Source organism: Trichomonascus vanleenenianus (assembly GCF_965637985.1).
Source record: "Trichomonascus vanleenenianus strain CLIB 3782 genome assembly, contig: TRVA0_016S, whole genome shotgun sequence".
NCBI classification, from domain to species: Eukaryota; Fungi; Ascomycota; class Dipodascomycetes; order Dipodascales; family Trichomonascaceae; genus Blastobotrys; species Blastobotrys vanleenenianus.
The window spans coordinates 213,748-228,302 of record NW_027481871.1 but is presented as its reverse complement, the minus strand read 5'-3'; the positions used below and the strand labels follow the sequence as shown (position 1 = coordinate 228,302).

Here is a 14,555-nt window from a genome sequence, read left to right as displayed (position 1 = left end):
TACGTTAAAGGGCCTTGTACATTGTGTAAGTCTAGAGTTGTCATTTACACCGGAATAGTTCGTCGAGGTGAGCGGATTCCGTTAATGTCGGCGGAGGTGGAATACGCCGAGGCAGGGCAAATCTCCACTGTGGGGTATATGCAGCGGGATCCGAGGGTGCCATATATACTGACCAGCGTATATAAAATGAAATCTCCGAGGGATACGAACGGCAAGGATGGTTGAGTTGAGTGTAATTTTGAAGCTATTGGACAGTACGGGTATGTTCCTGATATATTGAGTTTTTCAGGATGATGAACTAACCGGGGGAGTATAGCCGGCCGGGAGAAGCTCATGAGAGCTTTACAGTACTGGTCGCGGTTCTTTTCTTTCTATGCGTACAAATCCAACTATAGCAAGGGGACTATTTTGTTCTGGAAGACCTTGGCGAGCCAGTTGAGCCTGAGCCGAATGCTTTTCAGGGTGGGACAGCCGCTGAACCATGTCAATTGGATTTCCCAGTGCCTTAAGATCAGCGATCCTACGTTGAGAGCGACTAATGTCGCCAGGCATTCGGCCTATTTCTTGTACATGTTTTGCGACACGCTGATGTGGCTCCACCTTTCTGGGATTAAGAAGTTCTCTCCGGCGACTTTTGGTAGGATATACCGAACCGGTATGAAGCTGTGGTTCCTGGCATTGGCAGCCAATGTTGCTAGCAGTGTGGTGAAGTTGTGGAGGGGAGCCGGCAAGAAGGAGGAGCATCAGAAGCAGCTGGCATGGGATTTGCTGGATGCGGCCATTCCTGTCACTGCATTGAAGTGGATTGAGTTTGACGATGGATTTGTGGGCATCTGTGGTCTCATTACATCGTTGATGGGCTTAGAGAAGGTTACACAGAGTCTGACAGCGTAATATGCGGTATAACTCGGACTATGCCCGAGAAAGTAGGTTATCGTAAATGTTATTCTCACTATCCCATACATTCATTGATTTGAATATCTACTCTCATTACATAAGTAAAATTAAGCTATTGTATTCAAAAGGCGACTGGGGTCTGGGGGCTGCGGCCCCCAGCTACGGGAGCTCGAGGGCTGGCCCTCAAATAACACTCCCGTCCATGCATTGGCGGAGAGTCTCTCTCGAGAGAATCTAGAGGGATCTCGATGTTGAGGATGAGTTTCCAGCCCCGCGGTAGCAGTAAATTTTAGGTAGCGTTAAAGTAGTGGAATATTGAGCGATTGGAGTGGTTATAGCTGGACTACAATGGTTCGGGTGGTTAGAATGATGTGATTTCCTACAATAATTCAAACAATATGCTATCAATATTCAAAATTATTCGGCAAGTAGACTCTCCGCCTGGCCGAAATGCACCAATATCCAATTCAGTAGTGAAAGATAAGTCTATGGAAGAATCAAGCAATTCACCTCGTTAGTTAAACTGAACACGGCATTAATTGGCTATTCTGCAACAATTGTCACAAAGAAAGATTCAGCGGCAGATAGCTATTACTACAGCTTTCTCTCTGCCGACATATACTTGGTACTCTACCTATACACTTATGATTGGTATCATTTGACGGTCCTCACCATCACTGACATGATACCGGTACCTACTGACTTCAAAACTTCGACACCTTTCCTAATAAGACAATACTAGCAGTATTATAACTCAATGAATATCCACTTGTAATCATATAATCTAATTTAGCAATTGAATTTGTTTCCTCAAAGAATGCAGATAGCGAAAGGTCTACGGCGAGGGGGGGGGGGTTGGGAAAGATGTGCCGCGCGGAGGGGGGGGTCTTCTTCAAACTTGAGCATCGACAGTTCACTTGCATCGACTGGGAGTAAACGACATGGAGACCCGCAAGCGAGTAGTCCAGGACGACGAAGAGGATGTCAAGCCGCCCAAGCCGCAGGTAGGGACGCCGCAGCAGCAGCCGCGCTCGGCCAACATGACGCCGCAGGCCAAGCGGCCCGGCATTGTGCCGCGACCCATGAGGAACTACAACTTCTGCGAGACCTCCGAATCGCTGCTCCAGAAGTACGCCAACGAGCCGCCGAGCATTGAGCTGCACATCCACCATACGCACTTCCGGTTCGGCAACCAGGAAGGCGTGCTTCCCAAGAACTCGGCGCTCATCAAGATCTTTATGGAGTACATCCAGCGCGAGGAGATCCCTCCGGCCGCGACCGAGGTGTTCAGAGACTCGGGGATCAAGTTCTACGAGGGGTGCATCATCGTCAAGATCGTGGACCACAGGAATACCCCGGTCGGAGACACCAAGGCTGAAAACAGCACGTCCAATGAGACGAATGGGGATAGCTCCACGGAGCAGGCTCAGGCGAAGCAATCACCGAACCCCATTGTGCACCGGGCGATTCTGCGGCCTACTCCTCTTTCCATGTGGCATGATTTACTGTATACGACAGACACGTCGAACAGTAAGTTTACGGACTATATTTCGCTGAATATGGAGGCAGAGATTCTTAGTTTAACGATTAGGAATCTTGATCTCTCGCTGCGAAATAACCCGTTTGCTGCAGCCGTTGAGCCTCCTAAGCCGTCGCCTCGTAAGGAGGCGTTCAGCTCCAAGAAAGAGGCTTACAAAGCGCTGTATACGCACCGCAAGTCTGTCCCGAGGAAGGTGCGTGGATTGCACGAGGATGTGGTACAGAGAGGTACAGAGTTTGAGGAGATGATGTTGATAATGGATGACCAGCGGGCGAACCAGAACGCCAATGCCAATTCGTCGAACGGCGGACAGTTTATGCGGCTCAGCTTTGTCGAGCAGTATCGTAAAAAGAAGGAGCGGGTTCGACAGCAGGCGCTTAGCAAGGCCCAGACTCTCCAGCATCAGCAGCAGCAGCAGCCTCAACCTCAGCAGGCTCCCCAGCCTCCTCAACCTATTAATGCCAACGTACACAGTGCGGCGAGCCTCCAACAACAGCAGCAATTACAGCAGCAGGCGCTTCAACAACGGCTCCAGCAGCAACAGAGACAACAAGCACAGCAGCAACAGCAGCAACAACAGCAGCAGCAGGCGCGACAGCGACAACAAGCCCAGCAAGCCCAGCAGCAGGCGAACCAGGTTCAGCAGATGCAGCAGCTTCAACAGCAGAGGCAGCAACAACAACAGCCACAGCCACAGCAGCCGATGCAAGGCATGCAGGCCTCTCCTCAGCTACAATCGCAGATGCCGGTTCATATGCAGCCTCAAATGAACATGGGCATGCCCGGGCAGTACACGAAGGAGCAGCTGATGCAGTTCCAGCGCCAGCAGCAGATGATGGACCAGGCCAACTTTGCGCAGAACAACCAGATGTACGCCAACAACATGATGATGAACAACTCGCCACGAATACCCATGAACGCACAGCAGGCCAAGATCACCAAGGGAAAGGTGGCTGGCAAGACGGTGCCCTCGCCCAACATGGCCCAGTACATGGGAAGCCCTATGATGATGAACCAGCTACCCAAAAAGTAGCCTACTTACCTACTTATTTATTTAATCCACTTATTCCACTTATTCCTCTTAGTTCATGTTGATTTGCGCCATCATCCCTTCGCTGAATATTCAGTAGAGCAATAGCATGTTATGATGTCTAACCCAACACAATTGCCTACCGCGTTTATGTTCACCATTGATGAAGTATCGATATCCCATGTTCTAGGATTCTCTGTAAGTCTATTTCTCCGTCTTCTATCACTACCAGTACGGTACTGTACTCTACCGGTACAAAATTGTTCTGATTTACGTAGAAAAGGTTTAACCACAACCATTCTCATCAATACTCATACGAGAAGGTAAATTTACCATAATGCATATAATCTATACGTAATTTCGACCTATGCATACTCGCGCTCGACTATTTTCAAGCCATCCATGTTCGCAGCGATCAAATTTAGTTTGAGCCCAATTGAGCGCTATCGACATTTTCTAATACAAAATTTTTATTTAAAAGGCATTAATATCAATTATATAGCAAATGGTATTAAACAATTATAAAGTATAAAATCCATTTGTAGATTAATATCGTTGGCACCTACCGATTGTGGTACCGTACATGGGGTCTCGGAAGGTGAAGTGTCCCGACACTGAAATTTGACAAACCCCGACTAACCAACCAACGACCTTCCCAATGGACGCTATAGATGGGAGGATAAACAGCCTAGAGCAGCTGGTGGTGTCGATCCTGCCCAGCGAACAGGAGAACGATGTCCTCGTAGAGCCCCTAGAACCCGCGGAGTTGGAAAAGGTGCTCGAATGGAGCGAAGGGAACGACCTGTCGAAGCTTGATCTCGACTGCAGACAGCTAGTCCACCGGTACGCGCGACAGAGCTCGACCGTTGATGGGCTCGCTGAACACCACAGCATCACAGCAAAGATCTGTGGTCTACTGGACACAACTTGGTACCTCTCGGTGCTGGAAAAGTGTGATTTCTCACTCACTCACGTTCTGATTGAGGAGTTGTTCGACATCCAGACCATTGACTGGTGCAAGACGTTCTGGCCGTTTATGAAATCACGAGAGGACCGGCTGTGCAAGAGCCTTGTGGGCACGAAGCCGCCAGGGACGACCTTGATCCGGCTGTGCAATGCCCTGGTGCGGCGGCTGTCAAAGAACCAGGACGCGCAGTTCTCGGGTACCATTGCCATGTTCCTGGCTAGAGCGTTTCCGCTGACTGAGAAGAGTGGGCTTAATCTCCGTGGTAGCTTTGACACGGGCAATGTTACAAATTACAACTTTGACCAGGAACGGCCCCAGGCTGAATCACAGCAGATTTCAGCAGAGGCCCAAGAAGCAGAAGAAGAAGAAGAAGAAGAAGAAGTAGAAGAAGAAGGTGCAAAAGACGAAGAAGGGGATACCGAGATGGCAGATAAACCGCAAGAGGAGACCAATGGTGGTGGGGATGACGCACAGGAACGTCGGAGGAAAGAGCGCGAAGAAAGCGAGCGGGGTCTGTATAACCGGTTCTGGGCGCTCCAGAACTACTTCATGGACCCCACACAGTTGTTTGGAGATAATGCGTTGATGGAAGCGTTCAAGAGCGACCTTCAGACCGTTATTAGCGTGCTCAAGAAGAAGGACCACCCATCAGGCGGGTATAGGAGCAGCAAAGCACCCGAGCCGGCCGAGGTAGCGTCTAGTAGACAGCAATCAGAAGACTCTGAAGAAGAGGTGGTTGCTCCTAAATGGCTGACGCGAAGGGATCTGTTTGATCTCCAGCTCAAGGACACTGCGTTCCGACGCACCGTGATATGCCAGATACTCATCTTGTGCGACTTTCTGCTGAGCTTGCGCAAGAGCGAAAAGGACGAATGGGCCAAGCTTAAGGCTATGAACCGAGGCGTAATGTACTCGTACGTTTTGAGTGCTGAAGACACAAAGTTCTTTGAATCGGTCCAGCGCGGACTCAAGAATAATAACGCCAAGTATGGCACCGATCTAGACAGTCCTTTCCACAGAACCATTCTTTCCATCCTGCTGCGCGACCGTCACTGGCAGCGGTGGAAGCTGCAGAACTGTCCTCCCATAGAAGTACCTCCGGTCGACATTTCGCTCTACGATGCGGCAGAGATGAAGCTCGATGAGCTGAAGCAGCCACGCAAGAAGTACTGGCATGCTATGGGGTCTGCGCAGCTCACCAATGTGTGGAAGGTTGAGACCGGTTTGTCGAAGCTGGCATCGCACGAGCGATTCACAGTGCCGCCGGCGGAGGATTACTATAAGCGCGCTAAGGAGTTGAGATCAGAGATGGACGAGATAGAAACTGAGGATAAGGAGCGGCTTGATGAGGTTTTAGCGTCTACGACATGGCGGGGGCTGCGTGCCGCCAGAGGGCAGGGCTACTGGGTGAAGTTTGGTCTCGTAGACAAGGATAGAGGCTTTGCCGGTCTTTTTGAGGACCCACCTGCGAAGCCTGTCGAGTCTGAACCGCCGTCTCAGCAGCCTTCCGAGCAGCCGGAGCCGTCTGAACCGTCTGAGCCGTCTGAATCGCCTTCTGAGCAGCCTTCCGATGAGCTTTCCGAGCAGCCCTCTGAACAACCTTCTGAACAGCCGTCCGAATATGAGCAAGATCAGCCGGAGTCTTCACAAGAATCGCCAGGTGAGGAATACAATTCGCCAGAGGAGCCAGATACGAAGCGAGTCAGGTTGGACGCAGAAGCATAGGATGCCATCATTATTTATGTATTTATAATTTAATGCTCTTTCTACAATTTCCCTTTGCGGAGCTATTCGAAGTCAGTTTTCCAGGCCTTCCTGCCTTGTTTCTTCTCCGCGGTCGCTTTTTTCTCCTTGAGACGCTCTTCATTGGTCTTCTTCTTAATCTGCTCCCATTTCTTCACTGTCTTCTCATCGACCTCAGATTCAACATAAATCCCTTCTTTGAACGCCTCGCAGAGCTTATCGTAGCAATCCTCAATGTTCTCATGTCGATTTCTTGATCGGTCCGACTGGACAACCAGGGACCCAGACTTGGTGACAAAAGGCAGCATTTCAAGCTGGTCCTTTGCAACTTTGGGGATCCACTCTGCCAAGTCCAATTGCTCCTTGGTGAGCTTCACGGTGGCCTTCGAGTTGACCTTGTTGACGTTCTGTCCTCCGGGGCCAGAGGACCTCGAGAATGAAACGCTAAACGCATCGCGGGGCAATTTCCGGCTGTCCAGCGTCGCTAGCCACTCTCGACATTCGTAGAGCTCGGCAGGGGAATACTTTGTAGAATAGTACCTCACTGCCCTGCCAAACTTCAGCATTTTGGGTTAATTGTCGTTGTTCGGGGGCTTCATGCACCCCGCGCATCTTTAGATGGGGCATTAAGTACCGATGTCCATCATTATACCGCTCTATTCCACACGAACAACATACACTGGGGCTCTGCCCCAGACCCCTTAGTAGGGGGGGCCAGCCCACCCAAACCCCCCTCTACGCCATCTCCATTGAGGTCCTCCGCGAAGCGGAGCCACGGGGGGTCTGGGGGGCTGGCCCCCCGGGGAAGCGACGCCGCACGCACTGCGGCTGTTACGGTAAAATGACCACGGATATGGATCTCAATTACTGGTTCTTGTATCTTCTTGAGAAATATGAAAAAAATGGAAGAAGTTCTAGCAAAACCATTATTCTCGATAAATAATCACCCATAAATACATAGCAAATCACCAAGGTCAATTCGAAGAAAAAAAAATCACTGAAGAATCTTGAGGAGCCACCTGGTGAGACGGTTGACCATCTCCTCCGTAACAGTGTGCCCCGTGTTCGGCTGCTCATAGTAGTCGAAATTGTGAAGACTATGGCCCTGGGCCCACAACCGAGAGTAAACACACGGGACCAACGGGTCTGAATGACCCGTCATAATAAGAATTGGCATACCAGTGGGGATTCCCTTGGCAACAATGTTGTCCTGATGTGCTATGATGCGATGTAGTCCCTCAGGCCACCGCCTGCGCTGGGCATCGTCCATTCGGCCCCCAATCTCCTTATAGTCCGCCTTGTAGTAGTCCTCCGGCTTGGCAAAGTCGCTTTCGAACTTGAGCCGCCTCAGCAGCACACCCGTGAGGTTCGGGCTCGCAATTATAGGCGCAATGGCAAAGACGTCGTCCTCGCCAAGCAGCTCAAACATCCGCCACGTGCAGTGCCCGCCAATCGAGATGCCCCCGATAATGGTCTTGATCTTCTTGACCGCGGGCAGGTACATCGGAAGATACCGCATGATGAGGCTCACGTCCTGGACGGTTCCGTCAATGGTTGCAGCCATGTGCAAAGCGTGAGAGTCGTTCCCGTCCTCCCACGTAAGGTTCGCAAGGTCATTGTTCAACCGCACCCCGTGGTTCCGCAGGTCGAACAAGACCACCACCAACTCCGGAGCATCTTCAGACTTCTCGCTCCGGTAGTCCTGCAGCACCTGGTTCGCAATGTTCTCACACATGAGATGGGTGTTGCCCCGGCCGTGAAGGAGGTAGAGCGTTGCAAGCTCTTTATCCTCGCTCAATTCGGCCTCTTTGAGCCCGATAACGTAGATGTTCATACCGCCGATGTACAACTCGGTCTTGCTCGACCGCACCGTATCCTCCGGCAGCTTGAAACTCTTGTTCATACTCGCCATTTCGCTTCTCGGTTAACCTAATCGTTATCTGGTGAGGTGATTTTCCGGGGTTTCTGGGACATAAAGGCATGTGCCGCGGCTCGTGCGGCTCAGACCCCGCGGAGCGGAGCCACAAGGACGCACTCGATTGACTTGGGGGCCAGCCCCCAAACCCCCGTAGCGCCGCTTCGCGGAGAACAACTGCTACGATATCTTTGCGTAGCGGAGCCCCAGGGGGGGTTTAAAGGGGACTGGTTCCCCAATAGTTTGTTGTTTCAACTCCCGTGGCTCTCCGCTTCTCGGAGGGAGGAGGGGTGCGGCTTACCATTGGTGGAGGGGGATTGCTGTGTCGGAGTTCCGTGAACGCGCGTTATGACTGGTACAAAAGACCCCCTCAGCCGGTAGTAAGCTGCGATCGATCCTGCGAATTGAGTCAATTGAACGATAATGCTGAGCCGAAACTTGTTGAGAGCTGCTGTGCGAACTCCAGCACGAACCTTCCGAACCTCTGCCGCCTTGAACCTCAAGCTGGGCGACAAGCTTCCCAGTGTTGAGCTCCAGGAGAGCACGCCGTCGCACTTTGTCAACCTTGCCAAGGAAACGGCCCAGGTAAGTTACACGCAACCGTTTATTAGACAGAGAGATCTGACCAATTGTAGGGCAAGCATATTGTTATTGGTGTCCCAGGTGCCTTCAGCCCTGCTTGCAGCGGTTCGCACGTTCCGGGCTACGTCAAGGCTCTTCCGGATTTGGAGAAGAAGGGCATCAAGAACGTTTACGTTATTGCTGTGAACGATGCGTTTGTCACCAAGGCCTGGTCCGACAACATTGGCATTTCCAAGGACAGCAAGGTGCGGATTCTCGCCGACCCGTATGGTACTTTCACCAACGAATTGGGCATGTCGTTTGATGCGTCCAAGTTCTTCGGCAACTCGCGATCCAAGCGGTACGCGTTGATTGTTGAGGACGGCAAGGTCACCCAGATCTTTGCGGAGCCTGACAATGTCGGTGTCGATGTGTCTGCTGCGCAGTCTGTTCTTGAGAAGCTCAACGTTTGAGCCACGGCGAATCTAAAGCGAATTCAGCGGTGTGCTGGTATAATATAAAAATACATACGGTAAGTCTTATCAGAATGCGGCCAGTTTGTGGTCAGTGTAAAGTCAGTCATCTTCATCGTCGTTTATAATGATTCTTTTGCGGCGCGAGGACGTGGAATCGGCGGGGCTGCTGCTTCTATGAAGCAGGCGGTCTGCATCTGCGTTTAGATCTTTCATTTCCTGCTCGAATTCCCGCGCCTCTTTGATTTTTCGGGCTTTTTCCAGGCTGAACCGTCCGGTCATGCCTAGTAGAGTCAACTGGTTCTTCAGGTAATTGATCCGGTCGCGGTCTGAGTCCATTGGGTCAAGTACTTTGGCCCATTGCTTTCTGACGCCACATTTTAGCAGCTGTGACTTCAATCTAGCAATTTCCTCCTGGGTTTTTGGTGTGGTTTTGCGTTTTGTTCCCCCCTCTACCTTGGGCTTCTTTTCTTTCTTGACTTTTTTGGTTGGGCTTGACTCAGCTGGTCGTTTATTCTCATTGACTGGGATTGGTTCTTTTTTGATTGGACTCTCTTCTTGCGCTAAAGACGACGTGCTTTCATTTGATTCTTCATATGAAGGAGGAATTGAGTCACTCTCAGCTCGAGCTGATCTTTTTTTTGGAGTTGAATCGGGCGTTTTATTCTCCTTTAAACGCAGAGTGGAGTCAGGAGCTTCTTTCTTGATCTTTGTGGGCCTCTTTGGACTTTTGCTTTCCAAAGGCCTCTCACCGTTCATGTCGCTTCGCTCGACAAAAATCGATGTAGAGCCGTTATCGGGCTTTTTTTTTTGTTCCTCCTCCTCTTCTAACCGCGACGCTAGAGCCTTATCAATGATGCGTCGGCTCTCTTCCTTCCAGGATCCCCCAAAAAACTCTGGATCCAGCCCTAGCTGCGCGACCACAGCCTGCCTGATCTTGCGGACGCTAGCCACATCGAGATCAGCCTTCCAAACCTGCCGAACTAACGCCTCGGCTACCTTATCATCTTCCATTTCTATATCGCCTAGATATCAATTTCCAAAATGATTGCGCCCGTTTTATTCATTCGCGTTTATTATTTCACCAAACTTTAACGTTTCGAATAATCATGCATTATGAAGCCATGCTAGCTGGGTCTAGCCGCATTTTTACCAATGAATTTAAGTTATACATGTTTTTTGAGTATCGATCGAATCTGTTTGGCCCGATGGGCTGTTTCTGCACAACTTAATTGATCGCTTATGATAGATCGATTCGGTTGGATCACTAATATTGACTACTTTAATGTGCTAAAGTGAGATGATTTGGGATGGTGAACGACACACCTCCGTTCAATATACTGTACGGCCATATAGAGCAGCATGGGAAAGAAATCAGAGCCTCCAGCTACGAAGCTGGATGAGACGGCCAGACAGGCATACAACTATGCTGTGTTGGCGCGGCACGACCCAAAGATCGCCCAGGTTTTCCTAACGTCGTCCATTTGCAACGTTTACCAGTTCGATCTCGAGGACGGCGAATGGAAGAAACTGCACTACCAGGGCCCAATGTTTATTTATTCGAGAGCTCCGCGGGACACAAACGACCCGGGGGATGCGCTCAAGTACCCATATGGTCTGTTTGTGCTGAACCGGTTAGGAATTGAGAATTTCACACTGGGCATCACGCCGACGAAACTTACCGCCCAATCAGACGGCCAGGAGATGCAGGTCAAATATGAGGACCCATTCATCATGGTCCAGGCATCTGACGGGGCAATGTATGGTTTGTGGTTGTTCAGCGAGGAAGACCGTACGGCGGTTACGCAGACCCTCAATTGGTGTTTGAACCCAACCGAGCAGAAGAACCAGTGATATTGAAGTTTGCGATTATTGGCTGCATTTAATTAACGAAATGATTTTTTGCCGTTTCCATATATGGAGAGCGGAATATGAATTAGCCATACTAACAGTGTACGTTTCTACTTGGATTATAGAGTCTGGTACCGGTAATTGTCAGGCTCGGTCAGAGAATTCAGCAATGTATCGATTGAAATGATCTATTATTTTCACCGTTATTATCTGGTATTGCCGCATTAATATTTAGATACTGTATATACATTTGTGGAGCCGCTTGTAGTGGTACGTACTTGGCACCACCGATTTAGATATTTTTAAGTCTAAATTGTTCCTACCCGCACTTTAAAAACCATAATAATGTATCGGTACTTTATAAATAATATTCATGTCAATTGCTATAAATTAATCGTAAATTGGGCGTGCTTGACTGGTGAAATTTATTTAGCAATTGACCGTATCTATTTGATATAACCGGCTAGTGGCCTTGCCATTACCGATAGTAAGGTTTTTGGACTTAATAGATCATAACATAATCTTAAACCTTATATATAAATGGGCTGGCAGGGTTTTAAGTGATTTGGATTGCTAAGGGTAGTGTTACGGTAACAAGACTGGTAATGACTTTTTAGCCGCCCAAACCATAGGAAAATCACTCCTCAGAGCAATGCATTCGGCTAAACTCGATTCTTTATTCTGGTAAGATAAAAACAAATCAAATGAGATGTTAATAATTTCCAGGATTGCATTTTGTAAGTTTATTGCTCATTATAAACCGTTGAGTGCAGCTCCCGGCCTATTTTCAGGAATCTTTAGCTGAGAAGGTAGGTATCAGTAGCGATAACAATTTCAACTGGCCCAAGTCCAGGATCTAACCAATAAAAATAATTATGTAGTACCAACATAAATTCAAATGGCATTGGTAGCTTCTAGTCAGATCTTTACATTGTGAACCGATATCCGTTAAAGCAGCCAGATCCTCCGCGAAGCGGAGCTACGGGGGTATGGGGGCTGGCCCCCATGAAACGTACCAGGAGCTAATTACAATTGCTACCAGCTATTATAAACCAATGTAAGCGATTTAAAGATATCCGTTGAAAAGAGCTAGAAACTACCAGGCGCTGGGGATGACTAAGAGCGTATGATAGGGCGGTGCGGCACAAACCCGCGACCAGACACAAACTCACCACCAACACACAAAGTCGCCGGAAGCAACGATAGCGATTGTCGCCACCCGACAGTTTCCAGACGGCGATATACCCATTAGAAGCTCCAAGGCGGGACAAACAATGTCGTCCGACTTCGATGAGGACGAGTTTATGGAAGACGGGTTCGACGAGGACGAGTATGACTCGTTCGGGGAGGATCTCGAGGACCAGGACATGTACGAGGAGGACCTCAAGCCAGCGCCCAAGGTGTACGAGACAAGCTTCACGGTGCTGTCGCCAAAGGACCTCGAGGAGAAGCAGCACGACATGAACGCACGTGTGGCGAACGTGACAGGCCTCAGCGAGCTGCAGGCGGCGACGCTGCTGAGCGCCTACAAGTGGCACGAGGACTCGCTGGTCGAGCGGTTCGTCGAAAACTCCGACAAGGTGATGGCCTCGGCAGGCTTGCCGAAAACCGATGTCGCCACGCGACTTCACTACCGCCTCGCCAAACCCGCGCCGGACTTTGTGTGCTTCATCTGCTGCGACGGGCCCGAAGACGAGCCAGATATGAAGACATTTGCATTGGCGTGCGGCCACACCCTTTGCTCGCGGTGCTACGCCTACTACGTGACGCAGAAGATCCAGCAGGAGGCGGAATCGCGCCTGATCCGGTGTCCCGGCGAGAAGTGTCCGCTGAGAGTCGACGAAGCAGCGGTAAAATTGCTCGTAGAGCCCAATGTGTACGCACGGTACGAGGAACTGACCAACGAGAAGTTTGTAGAGGATTCTGAGTTCCTGGCTTGGTGCCCGGCGCCCAATTGCGGCAACGCCATCCGGTGCCAGGTGCGCCAGTCCGATCTGGCGTTCAAGGTTCCCTCGGTGCGGTGCAAGTGCGGGTACGCGTTCTGCTTCGGGTGCCGACTGACAGACCACATGCCGTGCTCGTGCGCGCTGGCCAAGAAGTGGATCAAGAAGTGCCATGACGACTCGGAGACGTCGAACTGGATCGCCGCCAACACCAAGGACTGCCCCAAGTGCCACTCGACCATTGAGAAGAACGGCGGGTGCAACCATATGACCTGCAAGAAGTGCCGCTACGAGTTTTGTTGGATGTGCATGGGGGACTGGGAGGCTCACGGGTCGAGCTACTACAATTGCTCGCGGTACGATGCCAAGGACGCGCAAGAGGCACGAAACGAACAGGAGAGATCACGCGCAGAGCTCGAGCGATACCTACATTTTTACAACCGGTATGCGAACCACCAGCAGTCGCTCAAGCTCGATACGGAGACGTTCCGGCGCGTACAGAAGAAGATGAAGGAGATGCAGGAGCAGAGCGGCATGTCGTGGATAGAAGTCCAGTTTCTGAACCAGGCGTTTGAGGTGCTGCAGGCGTGCCGCCAAACGCTAACCTGGACATATGCATTTGCTTTCTACCTCAAGGAAGGGAACATTACGACCATCTTCCAGGACAACCAGCGTGATCTGGAGATGGCCACCGAGCAGCTGTCGGAGATATTTGAGCAGCCTGCGACGGATATTGCTGAGCAGAAGGTGCACTTGCTTGATAAGTGCCGCTATGTTGCCAATCGGCGGGTCATTCTGCTTGAAGACACTGCTCGAGGCTTGAGGGACCAGACCTGGGAGTACAATGTGTCTCTAGATTAAATCATTGACTTAGCTCTTATTTTGCATGTGCCAAGAAATCCGCTAAAAGGATTGAACGACGGTTAAGGCTGGCATTGTTATGTTGCTGGGGAGCCAGCCCCCAGACCCCCCCCCCTCCGTGGCTCCGCGGAGCTTGAATGGAGGTTTGGTCCAAAATTCGATATTTGATAGTTTCGTAACATGGGTAGAATGATGAATTTCGCTTAACCGATTGACCAACTGTAATAAACACTTCATTTATATGAGAACACTGCTTCAGTTGAACCTGGGGGGCCAGCCCCCCAGACCCCCCGTAACTCCGCTTCGCGGAGGGACTCATTTCGCAAGGATTTTCCGCGAAGCGGAGCCACAGGGGGTTTGGAATATACTCTATACATGCTTATCACACATTATTTGTCGTATGCCCAACTTTGGCGAATTTTCAGATATCAGAGACCTCCCACGAGATTAGTTTTAAGCTCTTCTATCCAACTGGACTGCGTAATTAAAGCTGGACAAGAGATACTCTAACTATAATATAGTATGACGGTAGTGTCAACCAAGTGGTCATTCAAAGATTATATTGAATAAATACAGGTAATAAACAAACTGCATGCAAAAAAGTTGAATTGAATTGATATGCAATAAAGAGCGGTTCGTAAGTGGTCGTGAAACGTGTTGAAAACGTGTAATGGATTAGAAAAGTGTTGAACAGAACGGTTAGTGTTGAATGGCCATTGGTGGCTCTCCTTGAATTACCCCAGGAAAAGACTATTGGAGACGGGTGCACTCTGA

The 14,555-nt window shown here is 50.1% G+C and overlaps 9 protein-coding genes across 9 annotated transcripts; 6 read left to right on the top strand and 3 right to left on the bottom strand.

The window, feature by feature from the left end:
* Window positions 1–217: 217 nt before the first annotated feature.
* Window positions 218–894, top strand: PEX11 (PEX11 family protein; the record flags this gene model as incomplete). Its single annotated transcript, XM_076684548.1, has 2 exons — window positions 218–260; window positions 317–894. 2 exons carry the CDS (start codon window positions 218–220, stop codon window positions 892–894), a joined length of 621 nt encoding a protein of 206 aa, XP_076541292.1.
* Window positions 895–1,838: 944 nt separating this feature from the next.
* Window positions 1,839–3,470, top strand: SPT20 (Spt20p; the record flags this gene model as incomplete). The annotated part of the gene is made up of 1 exon (XM_076684547.1): window positions 1,839–3,470. One exon carries the CDS (start codon window positions 1,839–1,841, stop codon window positions 3,468–3,470), a length of 1,632 nt encoding a protein of 543 aa, XP_076541291.1.
* Window positions 3,471–4,125: 655 nt separating this feature from the next.
* TRVA0_016S02168 (THO complex subunit THO1/HPR1) lies at window positions 4,126–6,159 on the top strand (the record flags this gene model as incomplete). The annotated part of the gene is made up of 1 exon (XM_076684546.1): window positions 4,126–6,159. The coding sequence occupies one exon, from the start codon at window positions 4,126–4,128 to the stop codon at window positions 6,157–6,159; it is 2,034 nt and encodes a 677-aa protein (XP_076541290.1).
* A 62-nt stretch (window positions 6,160–6,221) lies between these two features.
* PTH4 (Pth4p) lies at window positions 6,222–6,743 on the bottom strand (the record flags this gene model as incomplete). The annotated part of the gene is made up of 1 exon (XM_076684545.1): window positions 6,222–6,743. One exon carries the CDS (start codon window positions 6,741–6,743, stop codon window positions 6,222–6,224), a length of 522 nt encoding a protein of 173 aa, XP_076541289.1.
* A 428-nt stretch (window positions 6,744–7,171) lies between these two features.
* TRVA0_016S02124 (uncharacterized protein) lies at window positions 7,172–8,089 on the bottom strand (the record flags this gene model as incomplete). Its single annotated transcript, XM_076684544.1, has 1 exon — window positions 7,172–8,089. The coding sequence occupies one exon, from the start codon at window positions 8,087–8,089 to the stop codon at window positions 7,172–7,174; it is 918 nt and encodes a 305-aa protein (XP_076541288.1).
* Window positions 8,090–8,515: 426 nt separating this feature from the next.
* Window positions 8,516–9,126, top strand: AHP1 (peroxiredoxin family protein; the record flags this gene model as incomplete). The annotated part of the gene is made up of 2 exons (XM_076684543.1): window positions 8,516–8,677; window positions 8,728–9,126. 2 exons carry the CDS (start codon window positions 8,516–8,518, stop codon window positions 9,124–9,126), a joined length of 561 nt encoding a protein of 186 aa, XP_076541287.1.
* A 102-nt stretch (window positions 9,127–9,228) lies between these two features.
* Window positions 9,229–10,140, bottom strand: TRVA0_016S02080 (uncharacterized protein; the record flags this gene model as incomplete). The annotated part of the gene is made up of 1 exon (XM_076684542.1): window positions 9,229–10,140. One exon carries the CDS (start codon window positions 10,138–10,140, stop codon window positions 9,229–9,231), a length of 912 nt encoding a protein of 303 aa, XP_076541286.1.
* Window positions 10,141–10,488: 348 nt separating this feature from the next.
* Window positions 10,489–10,980, top strand: DCP1 (Dcp1p; the record flags this gene model as incomplete). The annotated part of the gene is made up of 1 exon (XM_076684541.1): window positions 10,489–10,980. The coding sequence occupies one exon, from the start codon at window positions 10,489–10,491 to the stop codon at window positions 10,978–10,980; it is 492 nt and encodes a 163-aa protein (XP_076541285.1).
* A 1,271-nt stretch (window positions 10,981–12,251) lies between these two features.
* On the top strand, window positions 12,252–13,781 carry HEL1 (E3 ubiquitin-protein ligase HEL1; the record flags this gene model as incomplete). The annotated part of the gene is made up of 1 exon (XM_076684540.1): window positions 12,252–13,781. The coding sequence occupies one exon, from the start codon at window positions 12,252–12,254 to the stop codon at window positions 13,779–13,781; it is 1,530 nt and encodes a 509-aa protein (XP_076541284.1).
* Window positions 13,782–14,555: the final 774 nt, after the last annotated feature.